At 29.5% G+C, this 17,439-nt stretch overlaps 2 protein-coding genes across 4 annotated transcripts in view; one reads left to right on the top strand and one right to left on the bottom strand.

Moving 5' to 3' along the window:
* Positions 1-12,312, top strand: part of LOC123293475 (putative epidermal cell surface receptor) — a 29,356-nt gene extending 17,044 nt beyond the window's left edge. The window contains exons 1-12 of one of the 3 annotated variants that reach the window (XM_044874318.1): positions 1,636-1,718; positions 5,331-5,579; positions 6,289-6,726; positions 7,248-7,371; positions 7,477-7,931; positions 8,249-8,689; positions 8,779-8,865; positions 9,319-9,439; positions 9,640-10,172; positions 10,327-10,656; positions 11,459-11,695; positions 12,209-12,312. In XM_044874318.1, the coding sequence (XP_044730253.1) occupies positions 5,381-5,579; positions 6,289-6,726; positions 7,248-7,371; positions 7,477-7,931; positions 8,249-8,689; positions 8,779-8,865; positions 9,319-9,439; positions 9,640-10,172; positions 10,327-10,656; positions 11,459-11,695; positions 12,209-12,216 (2,973 nt within the window). In that variant the 5' untranslated portion in view covers positions 1,636-1,718; positions 5,331-5,380 and the 3' untranslated portion in view covers positions 12,217-12,312. Of the gene's footprint in view, positions 1-1,635; positions 1,719-5,330; positions 5,580-6,288; positions 6,727-7,247; positions 7,372-7,476; positions 7,932-8,248; positions 8,690-8,778; positions 8,866-9,318; positions 9,440-9,639; positions 10,173-10,326; positions 10,657-11,458; positions 11,696-12,208 lie in introns of those variants that run through there. The other 2 variants (XM_044874317.1, XM_044874314.1) reach the window with 2 other exon arrangements.
* A 338-nt stretch (positions 12,313-12,650) lies between these two features.
* Positions 12,651-17,265, bottom strand: LOC123292622 (zinc finger protein 836-like). Its single transcript, XM_044873336.1, has 10 exons — positions 17,245-17,265; positions 15,878-16,007; positions 15,745-15,821; positions 15,292-15,358; positions 15,037-15,232; positions 14,070-14,329; positions 13,814-13,934; positions 13,554-13,746; positions 12,804-12,931; positions 12,651-12,699 (listed from the first exon to the last, which is right to left on the bottom strand). Exons 1-10 carry the CDS (start codon positions 17,263-17,265, stop codon positions 12,651-12,653), a joined length of 1,242 nt encoding a protein of 413 aa, XP_044729271.1.
* Between the last annotated feature and the right edge of the window lie 174 nt (positions 17,266-17,439).

Genomic DNA, 17,439 nt, shown 5'->3' with positions numbered 1-17,439 from the left:
CGAACAAACAAACAAACAAAAAAACTCTTCAGCTTTATTGTAGTAGAACTTTTGAAGCCCTATGCTTCTTTAGGGACGTTCCCAAAAAATGAGTGTATGAAAATATTTGAGACTTACGTTTCAAATTTTGAGATTGTATTCTGTTTGAACTTGGTAAAATTAGACGAATAGTAAGAAAAAAATACCATAGTTTTTGAAATATTGATGCCTAAAATTTTTAATCCAATCACTTATATAGAAGAAATACTTATTTTCTTAGCACAAATGCCATTCATTTAATTTCTTTAAACGTATTTTATGAAAAAACGAGCGCCACTTGTTATTATTTGCTTTATAGGAAAACTAACTTGATACCCAGCTTTTAACAGCTAATTAATGAGAATGCATATACCTACACGATTTAATCTTCATTTAAAAATTAATAAAAAATTCTATTTATTACATTAGTGACTAATTTATGAAAATTGAAATTTTTAAATGAATGTAAAATTCCATTTAATTATTAAGAAAAGTATTCAATTACGTAATTTAATGTAATAAATAATTCAATAGAACTATAGTAAACAACAAATATAAAATAAAAAATTATATTTACGTTCCTACTAAATAAAATCAAACCCCATTTTAGTAAAACTAGTACTATATTTAGACTAATCAGCATAAAACATATCAAAAATTTCCTATTGTAGCATATTGTAGCATATTGATCGGCTAATTAACACGGTATTGTACGTTTGATAATTAAGTTTCTAAGCAAATTTGAGCAGTCAACTTTTACAAAATTTTAATTGCCATGTCGATTTAAACTTTCCACATGTATGTATATACAATAATCTGATAATAATATCATAATATATAGGAGGTTGGGAAACAGTTAAACAAAAATTAATAGTTCGAAAAAGAGTAATAATGTATGTGTCGATGAGATATTTTACAATGCAACTCAACCTATCGTGTTTTTCTCAGTATCGTGATTTTAGCGCAAAAATCATTTTAATGAATATGGTGGGAGCGCAAGTAAATATATTATATATATATAGATTATACAATATATATTTACTTGCGCTTCCACCATATTCATATTATTAGCTTATATAAGCGAAATTCCATAACTTTAGGCGGCTCATTTTCAAGAAAAATAAACTTTCGAGAAGTCTTAACAGATTTGTTGTAAAATTTTCGTACACTATTACATTTTTTACCCTTTTAACTCAGTACAAAGCGGCACGAATGATAAAAATTTTTGAGCAATATATTTCAAAACCAGAAAGTACTAGTTTTTAAATGAGCTATTACAGTTCCAAATTCGATGATTTTTCCCACATACGTTTGAAATTTTTGTGTTAACAAAATTTACCTTTAAAACTTTTGATAAATATATTATGTATTAGTCTAACCATTACCAAGTATTTACTAAAATCGGTAGGTGATTTCAGCCAAAAGTACTAAAACTCATCAATAAATTATTATTAGAAAGTTATGATGTATGACTAATTTGTAAACAACAGTTCTTTTTATTTGAAAAACAAAAAACCCATCATTGAAGTGCAATGCAAGAAGAGTAAATAATATTATCATACTTGTATAGATGGTTGATTTAAAAATAGCAAGAAACATGTACTCCATCTTTAAAAACGTGAATAAAACATTATTTTTAAGGTCAAAGAATGTAAATAAATATAATAGCAATCATGAAATTCAGTGATTATTATGTAAAGGTAATACAAAATGAGATCAGTATTTTGTAAGAAAATACAATGATTACCCTCCTTACATAATAATAGTGTGAATCTGAGATAAATTTTAACTAATGATCATCACTCACAAATCAATGGTATTATGGTACACTAAATGGTACAAGAGTCATTATTAGAATATTTATAATATTATTCCAATCAACGGGGGTCTTACTTAACGATTATTTATTGTCGAGTTTCAGTTATGTTAACCATTAAGAAAAATTTTTATACGGATTTTTGTATCGGAGCTGAATTTTTGGATTAATTTTCAATATTATAATAGATGCTCTCTGTAACTCATTGGAATGAATTTAGTTCGAAAGACACAGCTCTAAAGCACGGCCAGGCCCGTGCGCACGAGAGGAGTTTTGGGTGTCAGAATCTATTGAGAATTTTTATACATAAATTTGAACTAACAATATAGTCTTATAAATGCATCCATTTATGAAACGCATTTCCACTGACTAATCAGATATCCATGCATATTTTGAGCTCGGTACATTCTTTGACTTTGTCTTTGAGTCGAGTACTTCAAACAGAAAACTTGAATCTTGGCGGGGTTATTGAACCGACTGATTCTGCAAAACAGTTTTTGATTGAAAGCTGGATAAGAGTTAAGAAAAATTAAAAATGTTGTATATTTTTTAATTATACTTTTTAAATACAATTTTATTTCGGATATCGTGGTATTTATATCAATAGCTCTACCGAAAATGTTTGATAAAATTGTGTTTTTCTGCATTTTCATGTTGTCGGACAACGGACATTCATTTTTATCCAAGTCGAATAAAACTAGTTTGGTATTATAGTATATATTACTTATATATCTATTCTAGTTTCTTGCTAATGGAACAACAAAAAAAGGTATTCATCATTTTGAAATCTGCGACCGAGCGATCGGAAAAGTTCCCGAGCCGCATGAAAGAGAAAAATCCACTTACAAAAATTTTCGTAGATTGAAAAAAAGTTATAAGTCTAAGAATAATTAGATTAGTTATAATTCTAGGGGTATATTTATCAATGGCAATATATGCTGATGGGAACTGACTGAGCCTATTTAATTATTACAGAGAAACTCACTGGTAGTCTTCTCTCTCGCTAAGCATATCGCAGACACTTACAGGCTACCGTTCCTTATCTGTATTATCTCTATGATTAAAACTATTATGCACTGGTATTAAAAACTGAATGTCTTATGGAGAAAGTCATATTATGTGAATCATTGAAAATCCTAAAATGAAACACCAATAATGAACGTAATAATTTAATAAAATTCCCAATTATAAAATATTTTAAGAAACAACATAAAAATCCTGAAGCTAAAAGTAATACAAAGTTACGTCATTCCAATGAATTTGTGTCAGTTGAACAATGTCCGACACTGTTCAATGATTTTATGAATGAAGGATGTCATTTGAAACAAATAAATATATCACCCTTCTTTTTATACCATGTATATATGAAATATACATAGTATTATAAGTTTAGTCCCAAGTTTGTAACGCCTAAAAATATTGATGCTACAAAAAAAAAATTGGTATAGGTGTTCATAAAATCACCTAATTAATCCATTTCCGGTTGTCCGTCCGTCCGTCCGTCCGGCTGTCCGGCCGTCCGGCCGTCCGTCTGTGGTCACGATTACTCAAAAACGAAAAGAGATATCAAGCTAAAATTTGTACAGCGTGCTTAGGACGTAAAAAGTGAGGTCAAGTTCGTACATGAGCAACATGGGTCAATTGGGTCATGGGTCCGTAGTACCCATCTTGTAAACCGTTAGAGATAGAATAAAAGTTTAAATGTAAATGTTCCTTACAAAAAAATAAATAACTTTTGTTTGAAACATTTTTTTGTAAACATCACTGTTTACCCACGAGGGCGTTAATTAGGTACAAATTTTATAGTATGTAATTAATATAGGAATATCAAAGTGAATATCTTTTGTTATTTATTATCAACACTTGCGCATTATATGAGAATATCAGTTAAATATGTCAGATATGTATGTATGTGAAATGTGACAGAGTTATCAACACTGCCTATACATGGTATTTCAACAATTAACTCAGTCAATTGTTTGTTTTCACTTGTTAATAGGTGTGATATGAACTTGAATTTATATAATAACATCAAACCATATCAGCTTTGTGTGTAGGAATTACCTATTATAAGGTGTGGAAAATATTCAAGAAGTCATTTCAAATTTTCAAATATTTTCGCAATAAGAAATCTGTTTTGGGACAATCTTCTATAAAACCCAAAAATTGCAACATTAATTTTTAAGGTAATATACTGCATATATGTCGCTTAACATATTATGCAATAGGGAATAATCCTGATATCGAATTGGCCATATTACTCATAAAAATGTAAAACTAGACTTGATTCCATGACAAAATTTGGAAATATATGAAATTAAAATTGATTAAAAAACGCAGAAGTTATAAACAATCAAAGATTGCATTCAAGGGTTGCTCATCTCCTTTTAGCAAAACAAAGTTTGATATGGAATCTCTATGGCGATACCCTCGTATGACGTCAGTAGTGGGTATCTTCCTCTTTATTTAGTTAGAAATTTTAAACGTTATTTTAATCTTGCGTACCTACTAGTAAGGGTTTTTAAAAACCAACTTCTTTTTTTGCACGTCCAGTGAGAATTCTTCACCTGAAGTGTTAAAAAAATTTTAGTCCGGTCCCCTATTGGAAGTTCGAACAGAACAACTGCTCCAATTCCTTACTTTTAACACTATCAACTATAGAAACCCGTCTTAGTTTTTACTTACTCATTACAAAAGCTTATATTTAATGTATACTAGGATTCCAAGAATTTTTAAAAGTAGCAAATATATGTGCAAATTCACATTTTTCACGCCAATAAACATGCAATTAAAAATATTTCCATGATTAGTTTTTTTCTTAATTCCAGTTTCTTTATGTAGATTTTTAGATATCAAGTATGTAGATTTTTAGATATCAATTTTTCTATCAAGGATGTTTGGGACGTACAATCGGAGGAAAAAGTACTGAAAACCAGTAATTCGTAATTATATCTACGTTTTGCACTACTTCACAAAGTAAATAAATATAATACTTAAAGAAAATTGGAAAATTTTTACAAAAATTGTTTATTTTTGTATATGGAACATTTTTTACATTTAAACTTTTATTCTATCTCTTACGGTTTACAAAATGGCCTATAATGACCTATGTTGCTCATTTACGAACTCGACCTCACTTTTTATGTCATGAGTATGCTATAAAAATTTCAGCTTGATATCTTTTTTCGTTCTTGAGCTATCGTGTTGACAGACAGACAAACGGACAGACAACCGAAAATGAACAAATTAGGTGATTTTATGAACACCTATACCAAAATTTTTTTCGTTGCGTCAATATTTTCAAGCGTTACAAACTTGGGACTAAACTGAGTATACTTTGTATATTTCATATAAACATGGTATAAAAATAGCTGTGGAAATTTAATTCTTTAAATAAATATTCGTCATACATAGCGCATCTATCAAAATGGCACTTAAAAATTAGCTAAGTTTATGACAAATCTCCCAGATTTAAACAAAAATTTTCTCTTTACAGGTATAAATTATGTTACGTTGCCACCAAAAAAAAGTTTGCATGCATTAAATATGATGACAGAAGAATCACATCATGACGTTATGGATAGTAAAAATATTTCAATGGATATGCAGTCATTAACAACACAAGAACCAAAGAGCCGGGCAATAAATTTTTCATTAAATCCTGGCACATCAAACATTATCACAACAAATTCAACAAATTTCCAATCGCCTTTATTGAAACAACATTCAGCTGATCCAACGATATGTAAGAATAATATTATTATGATTTAAATGTCAGTACCTGGATGACTGTTCGTTATTTATTTTAAATGAAACCTAGATAGATTGATTTCCCGAAATTACCTGCATACTAAGTGTCATGAAAATCGTTGGAGTCGGTCCCGAGATAAAGTTCCCTAAAAAAACGACGTTTTCTTAAAATGTACCCTAGCTAGATCGAATTATCGTCCCAAAAACCTCTTGCTTCCTCTTCGATATTTAAATCGACGTGTTTCACTCAAAACATTAAGCACATCAGGGTAAAAGTTAATAAGAGTAGATGCCTTCCATTTTCTATGTAGTCTTTCTCAAGAACCAATCAATCGATTTCATTTTTATATCATGGTTGAATAAAGAATTTCATGTCTTTTCAAATGATGTATAACAAGGTAGATAGTGCCATTTGAAATTTCAAAGTTGGAGTGGATAGGGGTGAAGGGATGAAGCTTAATATTCTCTAGGTAATATTTTTGAACTTCCCCTGACGTGTTTTCACTCAAAACAATAATCATATCAGGTCAAGAGTTATTAAGGGTGGATACTTTACAAATGAACACACTGTATAAGATAAAATAAAATCCTATTCTGTTTTGTAGTTTATTCCTATTTAAAAATTAATAACTCTTATTCGATCACCCTTTACCTAATATCCCTTCTGAAGCATAAGCGAGACAATCATAATAATTTCTGTTTAGATGTAACAACACCGAAATTATCAACCAAAGATATAAGTGATGTTAGTATGGATGATGAGGATACTGATGATATAAATGTTGATGATAATGCTGCACAATTCTTATTTAGAACCGATAAACCAAAAATATATGAACCATTATTTGGTGGTAAAAAATCATTATTGATGAATGAGACGACAACAACTAATAACGACACCACAACAGTGCCATCAATTATATATTGTATGCATAATGGAAATAAAATGAAAATTGGTGAAAAATTTGATGAAGGTTGTGATGAGACATGTGTGTGCGAAGAAAGTGGAATAGTTAAATGTGTGCCAAAGATATGTGATGCTCCATATTTTCGTAAAGGTCGTCATAATGATGACAATCAATGCTTCGAGCGTAGTATTGAAAATGATTCATGTTGTGTACTTGTTGTTTGTACAAATGAAGGTAAGTTTGTAACAAATTAAGGTCGGTTTAACGACAATGATAAAACACAAAACTATTTTAAATAGCTTATTAAGCAGTGACCAAAAATTATACGCAGACTTATTACTGCCTGGCGGAGAGCTTTTTAAGAAAGCTTAAACCAATTAAACGTAGGGTTAATTCGTGAAAAGCTTCGTATTATATAAAATTATTCATTTTGCATATTATAAGCAAAAAAAGCTTATAAACGAATCGAACTTCAAGGAAATTGTTGATTTCGGAAAGTTGTTTGAAAAAGTACTTCCAAATATTGATTTTCCTTATAAAAGGCCACAAGAAAAATATTTCAGAAAAATGAAGACGACGCTTTCTTGCCATAAAATTAAATTAAATTTTAAATCTTTTTCTCTCTTTTTTGGTGACGTAATATTGGTAAACATAAGATTCTTCCCATTTTTGAGCATTGAGTTCAAGTTTAATCAGCAAGTTATGGCTCCTACACCACGAAATAGAGCTAATTATTATCCTCATTAAATTTTTAGGACAAGAAGATGTTCAAAATACCTGTATATATAAAAATAAAACATACCAAGTTGAAGAAGAATTTGTGGATGAATGTCAAAATTGTACGTGTCAACAAAATGGCAAAGTGCTTTGTAAACCAAGGTATTTTTTCAATTTGTTTTTTGGATATTTTATCCTATGGTAGTGAAAAAGGGGATGAAAGTTTGTATGAAATATTATTTAATAAATTACAATATAAAATTACAGATGCGAAGCAATTGTAAACAATCAACCAGACAAATGTGTGGTGATAACAGACCCCCAAGATAAATGCTGTCCAATATTACGTTGCGATGTATCTTTGAATGAAAAAGATTCCATGCCACCAGAATATTCAACATTGTATAAAATATTATCAGCTCAGGCAATCAACAGTACGGTCATAAAAGTGAATATTGAATTATTATCAGAGAATTATTCAATTATTACTATCCAAATAAGTGACGACGAAAAAAATTGGAAACCAATTGAATTGACTTCTACCTATTTGGTAACAAATTTAAAACCAAATACTAAATATTTTATAAGAACTAGTGAAAATTCTACAGTCTATAAAGTGACTACAATGCCTGACATAAAAAATTCACCAACTCAACAAGCTACAAATGACAAGAAAGTTATTTCAAACAAATGTGAATATAAAGAAAATAAATATTCAATAGGTAAGAAAAAACACCGATATAAAAATTTATTCAAGAATATTAAATTTAAAGAGGTAGAAACCATTTAATAGATGCTTTGCCAAGGCTGTCTTAACTTGGGGGGGGTGCAAGGGATGAGTGGCACCAGGGCACAGGAATTTGGGGACGTTAGCTGATTGCGTTATACCCATTTATATAATATTGTTTACAAAAGAAAGGGGGCAAAAAGGTAAATTTGTATAAAATGGCGCGAGAAAGGAGCGTCAGGTTTATTTAGGAAGACTAAAACATCTGTTCGATTTTGACTCGAAATTAAATTTTATATTTTATTTACACAGGTGAAGAATTTCATGACAATTGTACAAGTTTCTGTATATGCACGGCGAAAGGTGTAATATGTGATAAAATTAATTGCCCAACAAGATTTGGACTTGATGTATTAGATCCACATTGTTTAGAATGGGAAACAATTCCACCAAATTTTGTACCAACACCTCCAAAATGTTGTGCTGAACGTGTAAGATGTAAAAATAATGGATCATGTTTATACGAAGGAATTCGTTATAATAATTTCGCTGAAATTCCAACTAATTTAACTGGATGCCACAGGCGATGTTATTGTGAATTGGGGAAAATTGAATGCCAGGATGCTTGCCCGCCTGTCACTGCTCAGCCACCAGCTAGTCTTCCATGCCCACCTCATCATGCTATTTTAACTCATTTACAAGATGACGATTGCTGTCTGTATTGGATGTGTGCAGCTGTTCCTAATGCTCCAAGTATGTATTTAAGCCTTCAAGTAATCATTTTAAAATCAAATTTAGAACTGGTGGTCGTTTTGTAAACAATGGTAGATAATATCAATAAGTAATTTCAGATTTTGCACCTGCTATCCAAAATGGAATTCCACATCAACCATATCCACCATTTGGACAAAATCCTGGTCAAATGCAAGGTAAGAATGAGATTGCTCCAAAACAGAGTATCTACAATAAATTTCGATTTTTTCCCCAATTTCCTAGATCAGTTTTTGTATTTTTAAATATCCTAGAGTTCTCATTTATTATCTTCGATAATATTTATAGAGTATCTACAGTCTATTTTAAATTGCTATGAATGTTCGTACAAAAATATATTTAAACACAAATTTTCATTGGATATTCTTAAATAATTTTGTATAATACTAAACTGTGAACTAATTAAATCCTTTTGTAACCTAAGATTACCACTTTTTCGTGTCTCCGACTAAGAAATCTATGGTCTTAAGTTTCTATCTAAATGCCAGTAAATTGGTTACTTTGTACCGAGACGTTATATCGTTCCTTTCTGCTACACTGCCACTGTGTTAATTTGAAACTCCTAAGCTAAAACTCATTTCTTGAAAATTTATATAATTATAATTTTTTAGATGACGTGAACATATTGGAATTGAAAGCAATTGATGCTTACACAGTACGATTAATTTTAACAGTTCCTGCAATACTGGTTGGACTTCATGGACGCGTTGAACTACGATACACAAGTTTAATGTAAGTGTTTATTTCCAAAACTACTACCTAATCTACTCAATGTTTTAAAGTAGCTCGTAGTCGGAATAATAAAAATATTCGACTATACGCATTCAATACAATTATAACATTGTTTCTTTGAATAAAATATTATTTATTAATTTTATTTATTTATGCTTTTCACTAAAAGAATATATTTAAAAAGACCTTTGTATTTTTAGGGATAACAATAACCCAACAACATGGGATACACAAATATTTGCGCCACCAAATGATTTAATAGCAACACCACAATTGGAATTTGAGTTACCTGGCCTAAAACCAGATACAGAATACCAAATCAAAATTAATATATTCTTACGTGATTTACACAATACGCTTAGCAGTAAAGTATACAAAGTGCGTACGTTACAAACGATTACAAATCCATATTTAATGACACCATCGATAATACCAATCCAACCAGATTTGAAAATTATTGAAATTAACGATACATGGATAACATTATCTTGGCGTAAATTTACTGAATTTGAATTACAATATATAGATGGTGTACAAATACGTTACAAAACAATTGAAAGTAAAATATACGCAGCGACACCACTTATACATCGTACAATCGGCAGTTATACGTTAAGCGAATTAAAACCAAATACAGAATATGAAATTGAATTATTATTTATACCGTTTGAAGGACAACAAACTGAATTGAAATCAGAAGTTATTCTTCATGCTACAACGCTTCCAAAAATCGGTAAGTGATGAAATACCGAGTGATATCAACTTACAATTACACAACAGCAAATCCATAAAATTTTATATGTAATAGACACTTCCCTATACGAATTAAAATTACAAATTAAAGCTTTTTTGGCATTACCAGTTTTAATTTTTCCATATTTTTTCAGATGTGTTCAATTTCAATGTAACAATAGAGGCAAATCAAATAAAATCACGAAGTGTAGAAATCACATGGTCAGGAATACCATATCCACAAGAAAAATATGTGAATATATATCGAGCAATATATGAAAGTGATAAAGACAAAGAAAATTATAGTAAATTTAAACTAGCAAAAAGAGATGCAATTACAAAAACTATTATTACGGACTTGAAACCAAATACCAATTACCAATTAATTTTGGAATTGTATTTATCAAATGGAAAAGTGAAAACAAGCAATGTTTTGAATTTCAAAACAAGAGAAGATATTGTATCACAACAAGAAATACAAAAAGGTGATTATTATAAACCATAATAAATTATTTTTATTTTTTATTCCGTACCAAAATGAAACGCCGAGATACTTATATAATCAAATATACATATATAATATACATATTGGCATCAAATTACTCATTTGGCATATAATACAGAAGATGGGCCAACAGTTCTTTTCCAGTTTAAGAGGTCATTAACTTTTTTATTTATGAATATTTTTGTTTAAATTTTATTTAAACGTTTAACTCTTAAACTCGAGCGATTAATGTCCCTTATAGAAAAGTACACCTTTACAAAGCGTACGAAAATGATCACATTATTTGCACAATTTAGCTGTATTTTCGACTGATTGCTTAATCTGCCTAAACAGATCTTCAATCTTTCCAAAGAGCTTAAATTTGAAATCGATAATGCAAACAGTGGGTGTTGTTGGAGCATCGTGAGCTCCATTCCTGTACGCAAGTCAAGTGGAAATAACTAGCCGTTTTCCAAAAATAATGTATATTCTTGTTCTAAACAATAGTCGACCCATAACATCCAGATTGTTGGACAAAATGGTACAAATAACCATTTTCAGCGGCGGCCCTAGGGTATCGCCTGAAGAACCCACGCTGATCATTTTCTAAAAATAATGTATGAATATGAAATATGTATAAAAAGCAGTGTGAATTTATCTAATCGTAATTATTCTCCTGAACTGGTTAACGGAGAGATGTGTTTTACTCGACGCTAATTTAGTGACACAAAATGTTTCACCGAATTAGCGTTGAGCAAACATATTTCTCTGAAGACCAATCACCAGGAGAATTTGAATTTCAGGAAAACTTTCTGTTTCGAAAGAAGCATTAGCAGATGGAGATTATTATGAATCTTTAATAATAGTTGCAATTGTAGCTGCAATAGCTATTCTTTCAACTTTAATATTATCATCGATATTAATGAAACGACACACACAAAACAAAGCGGCCATTTCATCACCAACAGCAACAATGAGAGTTTCACAAGCATCATACGATAATCCTACGTATAAAATTGAATCACAACAAGAAACGATGAGTAAGTTAAAATATTTTATGTATTTATAAAAAAAACTTCCAACTCTTTGCTACTACTCTTTGTACTTTTTTTGTGAAAATGCTATTAATCTGTGAGAAACGCCAACAATAATGTTGCCTACCGACGCCATATTGACAATGTGTGGGTTTCAGAGCCAACTGACAAAAAGTGTCACTAAACTTAAACTAGGCTAGGCAAGTAGTTAAACTTTATCGATTATCATTTGACAATCGATTAGTTTGAATGATTGAATATCGTTCAAGCTGCTAGTTGAATGTCGTCGTTTAGTAAAAAGACTACTCGGTTAATTAAACGGCTAATTAAGCTAGTTAGCTGCTATAGATATACTTGTAAAAAAAATAGTTTTTTGCCCAACTTTCGGATAAAAAGACTTTATGAAAAAAAATTTTTGAAAAATTATGAACACAATGCATACACAAAACATCTGTTTTTTTTTAAATAATCTTTTATCAAATTGGACGCATATTATAAAATGTAATTTTTTTTTTGCAGATTTATGAGAAAGACTAAAATAAACTGCCAACAGAACTGTAAAATATTGCAACAATCTCATTAGATTTATTAAAACAATTACTTTGTTATTTAAATTATCTACTTGTAAAATATATGTGTTAATGTTAAATTTAGTTAATAAATAATTTATAACAAGTTTAATAAAGTTCTTGAATGTCTAGATCCCTTCTTTGATTATAGCTTGATTGCTAATATTTCAGTCAAATATACAATAATAACTAACTGAAAAATTCCCTGACAGTATCTTGATGAGATTTTCTCTTAATGAGAAAAATATGAAATATTTTAAAATTTGTTAAATAACTATTTCATAATAATTAATTATTATCTACAAATTTTATCATAAATACCAATTTGAAATCTAATCTAACAATTTTTCAACGAAAAAAATAAAATTGTGCACAAATAAAATACTTTGAAATTAATGGATTTCAGTTTTACCTTTAATTGTCACTATCATTGAAATATACCTGGAAATATTTCCAAGAAATAAAAATAATTTTAAAAAAAGCAAATAAACGGAAACGCATTCTCTTAAACAATATTATTATTGTCAATTTTAATTTCTATAAACGTCTTTTTAACTTTAATAACACCATGATTTTTTTCCATATGTGCATCATAACTTACCGCACATGCAAAATGTTTATTGCAATCTATACATGAATATGGTTTTTCACCGGTATGGGTTCTTTGATGTCCCTGAAATAAAAATTCATGGAAATTAAACATTCGCAACTAAAAAAAAATGTAGAAAATTATTTACTAAAAAATTTACCATCACTTTATCTACACAGCCTAATGGCTCGTATAATTTAACAGCCTAGGCCTAGTGGCCTACCAACCGTTTATCAACAGCTTGGTGACATAACAACCAAGTACGATTAAAAATGATCGAATTTTAAACTTAAATTAAACAACTTGTTCCAATTCGCTAAAACGCGCGAATGCCAAAAATTTATTTTTTCGATTACTCGATATTTAAGGGTAATTGGATCAAATCTCACGTTTTGACATTGTTCGCGGGTTGTTTGTTCATTTACTAATCCATGTAATATACGGTAAGTAGTTCCCCTATATTAATTATTCTACCATTCTCATGGAAAATCCTACGCTTGTACTCAGTCCACATCTGTCTTGTAGTACCACAAGTACGATCCTCCCTCCATCTAAGATTGGCCCTATTTAAGACGTCCTCTTAAGGAGCAGCTTGCAGTATAAGTTGTTACATTAAAGTCAATTTCTCATTATAAATGACGTGATGAATTATTAAGTTTAATCATTTAATTATAAACCGTTTAACACTTAAAATAAAAATTCTTACCAAATAATTTCGCTTCGTTTTAAATCGCCGATTGCAAACATCACATTCAAACGGGTATGATTCTGAATGTGTTACAGAATGTTGATCTAAACCATGTTTCCTGGGAAATTTTTTACCACAAATATCACATTGGAATTTTTTAATACCAGTATGTAAAAAACGATGCTTTCTTAAATACATTTTTACTTTAAAACTGAAAAATTCCTTAAATCAAAACTAATTCTTTCAGTAAATCATTTTTATGTGAAATGTTAAAATACCTTGCCGAGCATAAATCACATTTATATGGCCTATCTTGATTGTGCGATTTAACATGATCGATTAAATATTTTTTAAGCCAAAATCGTTTTCCACAATGTTCACAAATATGTTCTCGTATTCCTAAAATAATAATCAAATATTAACAAAAAATATTAGTTTTTTAAACTTAGCACTAGCACGATCTAAGAAAGGTGCAATTAAAACACAAATTAGTGGGAGAAGTCAACATCTATTCTGAAAGAAGTCAAAACTTACCTACATGTGATTTTTTGTGATTTCTCAATGTATAAATCGATAAAAATAATTTATCACATTCGTCACATTTATACTGTCTGTCTTTTACACTATTGGGATTTTCTTCGTGTGTACGGCTGTGTAATTTTAATATATTTTCTTTTAAAAAGTACTTATCACATATATTGCAATGATATCTTTTTCCAGCTGACTGATGATATGTTTCAACATGGTTTTTTAATTTAGTAGCAGACGATAAAAACGTTTTACAAATATCACACCTAGAAAAGAGACTTTGTTTTATTTATTTATATGTTCATAGCGCTACCCTAAGCACATTAAAAAAAACATTCTTTTTGCTTTAATCTTGTTTGCTGTGCAACAGAGGTCTCCGTAAGCCAATAAACTAACAACATTTCTAATCTGATCGGAGTACTGAATTAATTTACGAGCCCACCCTGCATGAGTATCTGTGATCGACATACATTACTACTTTTTGCTTCATTAATTATCTTTATTTAAACTTCGAATAAATAAACTGAAACTGTGTGCAAAATTTCAGCTAATCCAAAAATTACCATATGCGCAGAAAAAAATAGTGATTTCAATTTACTCAAAAATTTTGCACTTTAGAGAAAAAGTATCTTGATTCAAAGTTCAGAGTGTATCATTTGTTACCGATTTGCATATTTGAATTTTTTCCAGTTTTTCGAGCTCATTGCAAAAAACCTGTGAAAAACGTGGAAGATAGTACATTTTTCGGCAATTACTTTTTTTTCTACGCATATGTACATTTGTACTGTACCAGTGAAAAGTTACAACTTGTCATGGATGGCAGTACTGCTTTCTTTACTTCAGAAAATCAGCGATATTTATTCAATTTTGAGTGGATTTCTTTATTATACTCTTAAAAGGGGACTAGCTATTACGAATTGATAAATTCAAAAAGACATTTCAAATTTTGGTTTAGAGTTAGAATGTTAGCTACCTATGATTGGTCTTTTTCATATGATTTTCTATGTGCTTCCAAAACTTAATTTCTGTATTTGAGCATTTATTACATTCAATACATTTATAGCGTATAGATTTATTGTGAATTAAAGTATAATGTTCTGATAATTCATCTTCAGATTGAAATGTTTCAGTACAATCTTGACAAAGCCATTGCCATTCCTTCATAAACTCTAAAGCAGTAAATAAAAAATTATTATCAATTCAAAAGATTAAATTTATAAAATTTAACCTTTATACTTGTGTCTAATTTCTTCAATATTAAATAACCGTTTTGATAATGGGATATTTTCTACATTCTGAAAAAGAAAAGGTTCTAAATAAGTAATGAATTGTGGTTCGCTTAAATCACTAAAAATGACACGATTACGATATCCGTGGCCCCTTGATTCAAAGTGGAAATTTGTCCATTTATAGCAAAATAAAGCGAAAATGAAGAGTAACACTTTTTCACTTGGTTTACGAATAATCGAAGCCTGAAGTGCAACTTGAAATCTCATATCTTAATTTGTTTACACAAACATAATTGCGGCTTGCGTACGATAAGCTGAATACGAAGCGCCATGGAGATTACCGAATACCCCCGAAAAAGTGAAGGTTTGTTCGGCTAGTCGGCCTTTTATAACCGACTAGCGGCACGGATACCGTAATTTCCGCCTAGTAATTATTGAAAATTATGACTCACTTCATCTTCTATTTTACAATCCGTTGGTACCAATATTTTATCTACAGTTGTTAAATTGGATTTAATATCTATATTACCTACAAACATAAAACCTTAAGCATATAAATAAAATATAAAATAATTTAAATATTACCGATAGAAAATTCATTAAGTATATCTTCCTCAACATAATTGTTTGCATCTTCATTTTTGAAATTAATTTCTGGCTTTATGTCCGATAAATGATAAAAATTACTTTCGAAGAAACATTGTGCTTCTAGTATCTGTTTACAAAATTCGTAGAAATTATTTATCTTTCCTTCGCAAACACCACATACAGTCTTTGGAAAATTATCATTTTCATTGATGTGTAATCGAAAAAGTAATAATTTACTTTCAAAATTTAAATTATTTGGTTTAATATTTAAAAGTTGTGTTTTAAATATTAATTTAGCGCATAGTCTACAATAATCGTACTCATTATTCATTTTTCTATCGTTTATAATTTTTAAACCTTTGAAAACACCTGAAACATTCATTTAAATTTGACAGTGACATTTCACTTCGCATCTGTAATTTTTTTGTATGTCTATGGTCATAAGGCTACATACATATTATAGGTTAACAACCATAATATAAAGGTGCGATTTCATGGTGACGCTTGAAGCAAACTTCTAGCGTCAAATTTGATCACATGGTATAATTTCGATCAGAGTGCTACCTAGATAAAAAGCAATGATAAAGCTGAAAATATTTTAGCTTCAATTAAATAAAAATTTTATATCGAACTGAATTACAATCAATATTATGAAGCAGTTTTAAAATACTTCTAAGACAGACAATCCAATTTGATAACGTAATATGGGTATACTATACGAAATAACACAAATCAGTTTGACAGATATATTCATATACATCTGATTATAATAAATATAAATACTTATTATCTATGTATATATTATAACCAACTGTCTACACTGAACTAATTGATGGTCTATGACTCATACCGCTATGACATCACAGCAGGGCTTACCCGCATTTTAGGTCACGTGATATACAGTTTAAAAATTACGATTTTAATATTTTAAAATAAAAATGTGCTTTTATGACTCGAAATCAGAATATTTAAGTATATTTTTACATAAATTTTAACTTTTTTCAAAAGTTTTGTGGTCAATCCCAACAATGTAAATGCAGTTTACAAACACATTTTAGGTATTTTGTATTAAAATCTTTAACGAAACTCTTAAATAAACCTTCCTTTAAAAAATATATAACATTTGTATTTGTTGAAAATATTGACCTCGACTTCCTTACCGAAAAGTTCAAAATTTTTTTCCTTGATTTCCTTAAGGAAATCAATCGTAATTACGAAGACTTTAACGTGTAAAACTTGAAACACATGTAAAATACTGAAAATGATAAAAATCATATCGCCCAGAGCGAAGAGGGAAGGGGGAGAAATGACGATATTTTTGAACAGTATTTGTATTTATTTTTGTACGCAGCGTACAGGCGTACTTTTGAAGTATCTTTACCCATAATAGTATACAAATATTAGAATTTTTTTTTAGTTTTCTATATTTGAGATTTTTTGTGTTAAATAATAACTTTTTACTATATAAAGCTCACCAAAAAAGTTTTATAACACTTCAGCCAAATAAAAAGATAACAGTCAAAAACAAAGAATATCGCAGTAAAGAAATTTAATGTTTG

The sequence above is a fragment of the Chrysoperla carnea genome, chromosome 2 (genome assembly GCF_905475395.1).
Source record: "Chrysoperla carnea chromosome 2, inChrCarn1.1, whole genome shotgun sequence".
Classification (NCBI taxonomy): Eukaryota; Metazoa; Arthropoda; class Insecta; order Neuroptera; family Chrysopidae; genus Chrysoperla; species Chrysoperla carnea.
This window is presented reverse-complemented; position numbering and strand designations above follow the sequence as displayed.

What these genes read in the sequence shown, in the direction of transcription:
- LOC123292622 (XM_044873336.1), bottom strand. Translation starts at nt 17,265, where the DNA reads ATGGGTAAAGATACTTCAAAA. An exon ending in ATGAAAAAGACCAATCATAG is followed by an intron (nt 14,330 to 15,036) that starts GTAGCTAACATT and finishes TCTCTTTTCTAG; the next exon opens with GTGTGATATTTGTAAAACGT. An exon ending in AAACGAAGCGAAATTATTTG is followed by an intron (nt 12,932 to 13,553) that starts GTAAGAATTTTT and finishes TTTTTATTTCAG; the next exon opens with GGACATCAAAGAACCCATAC.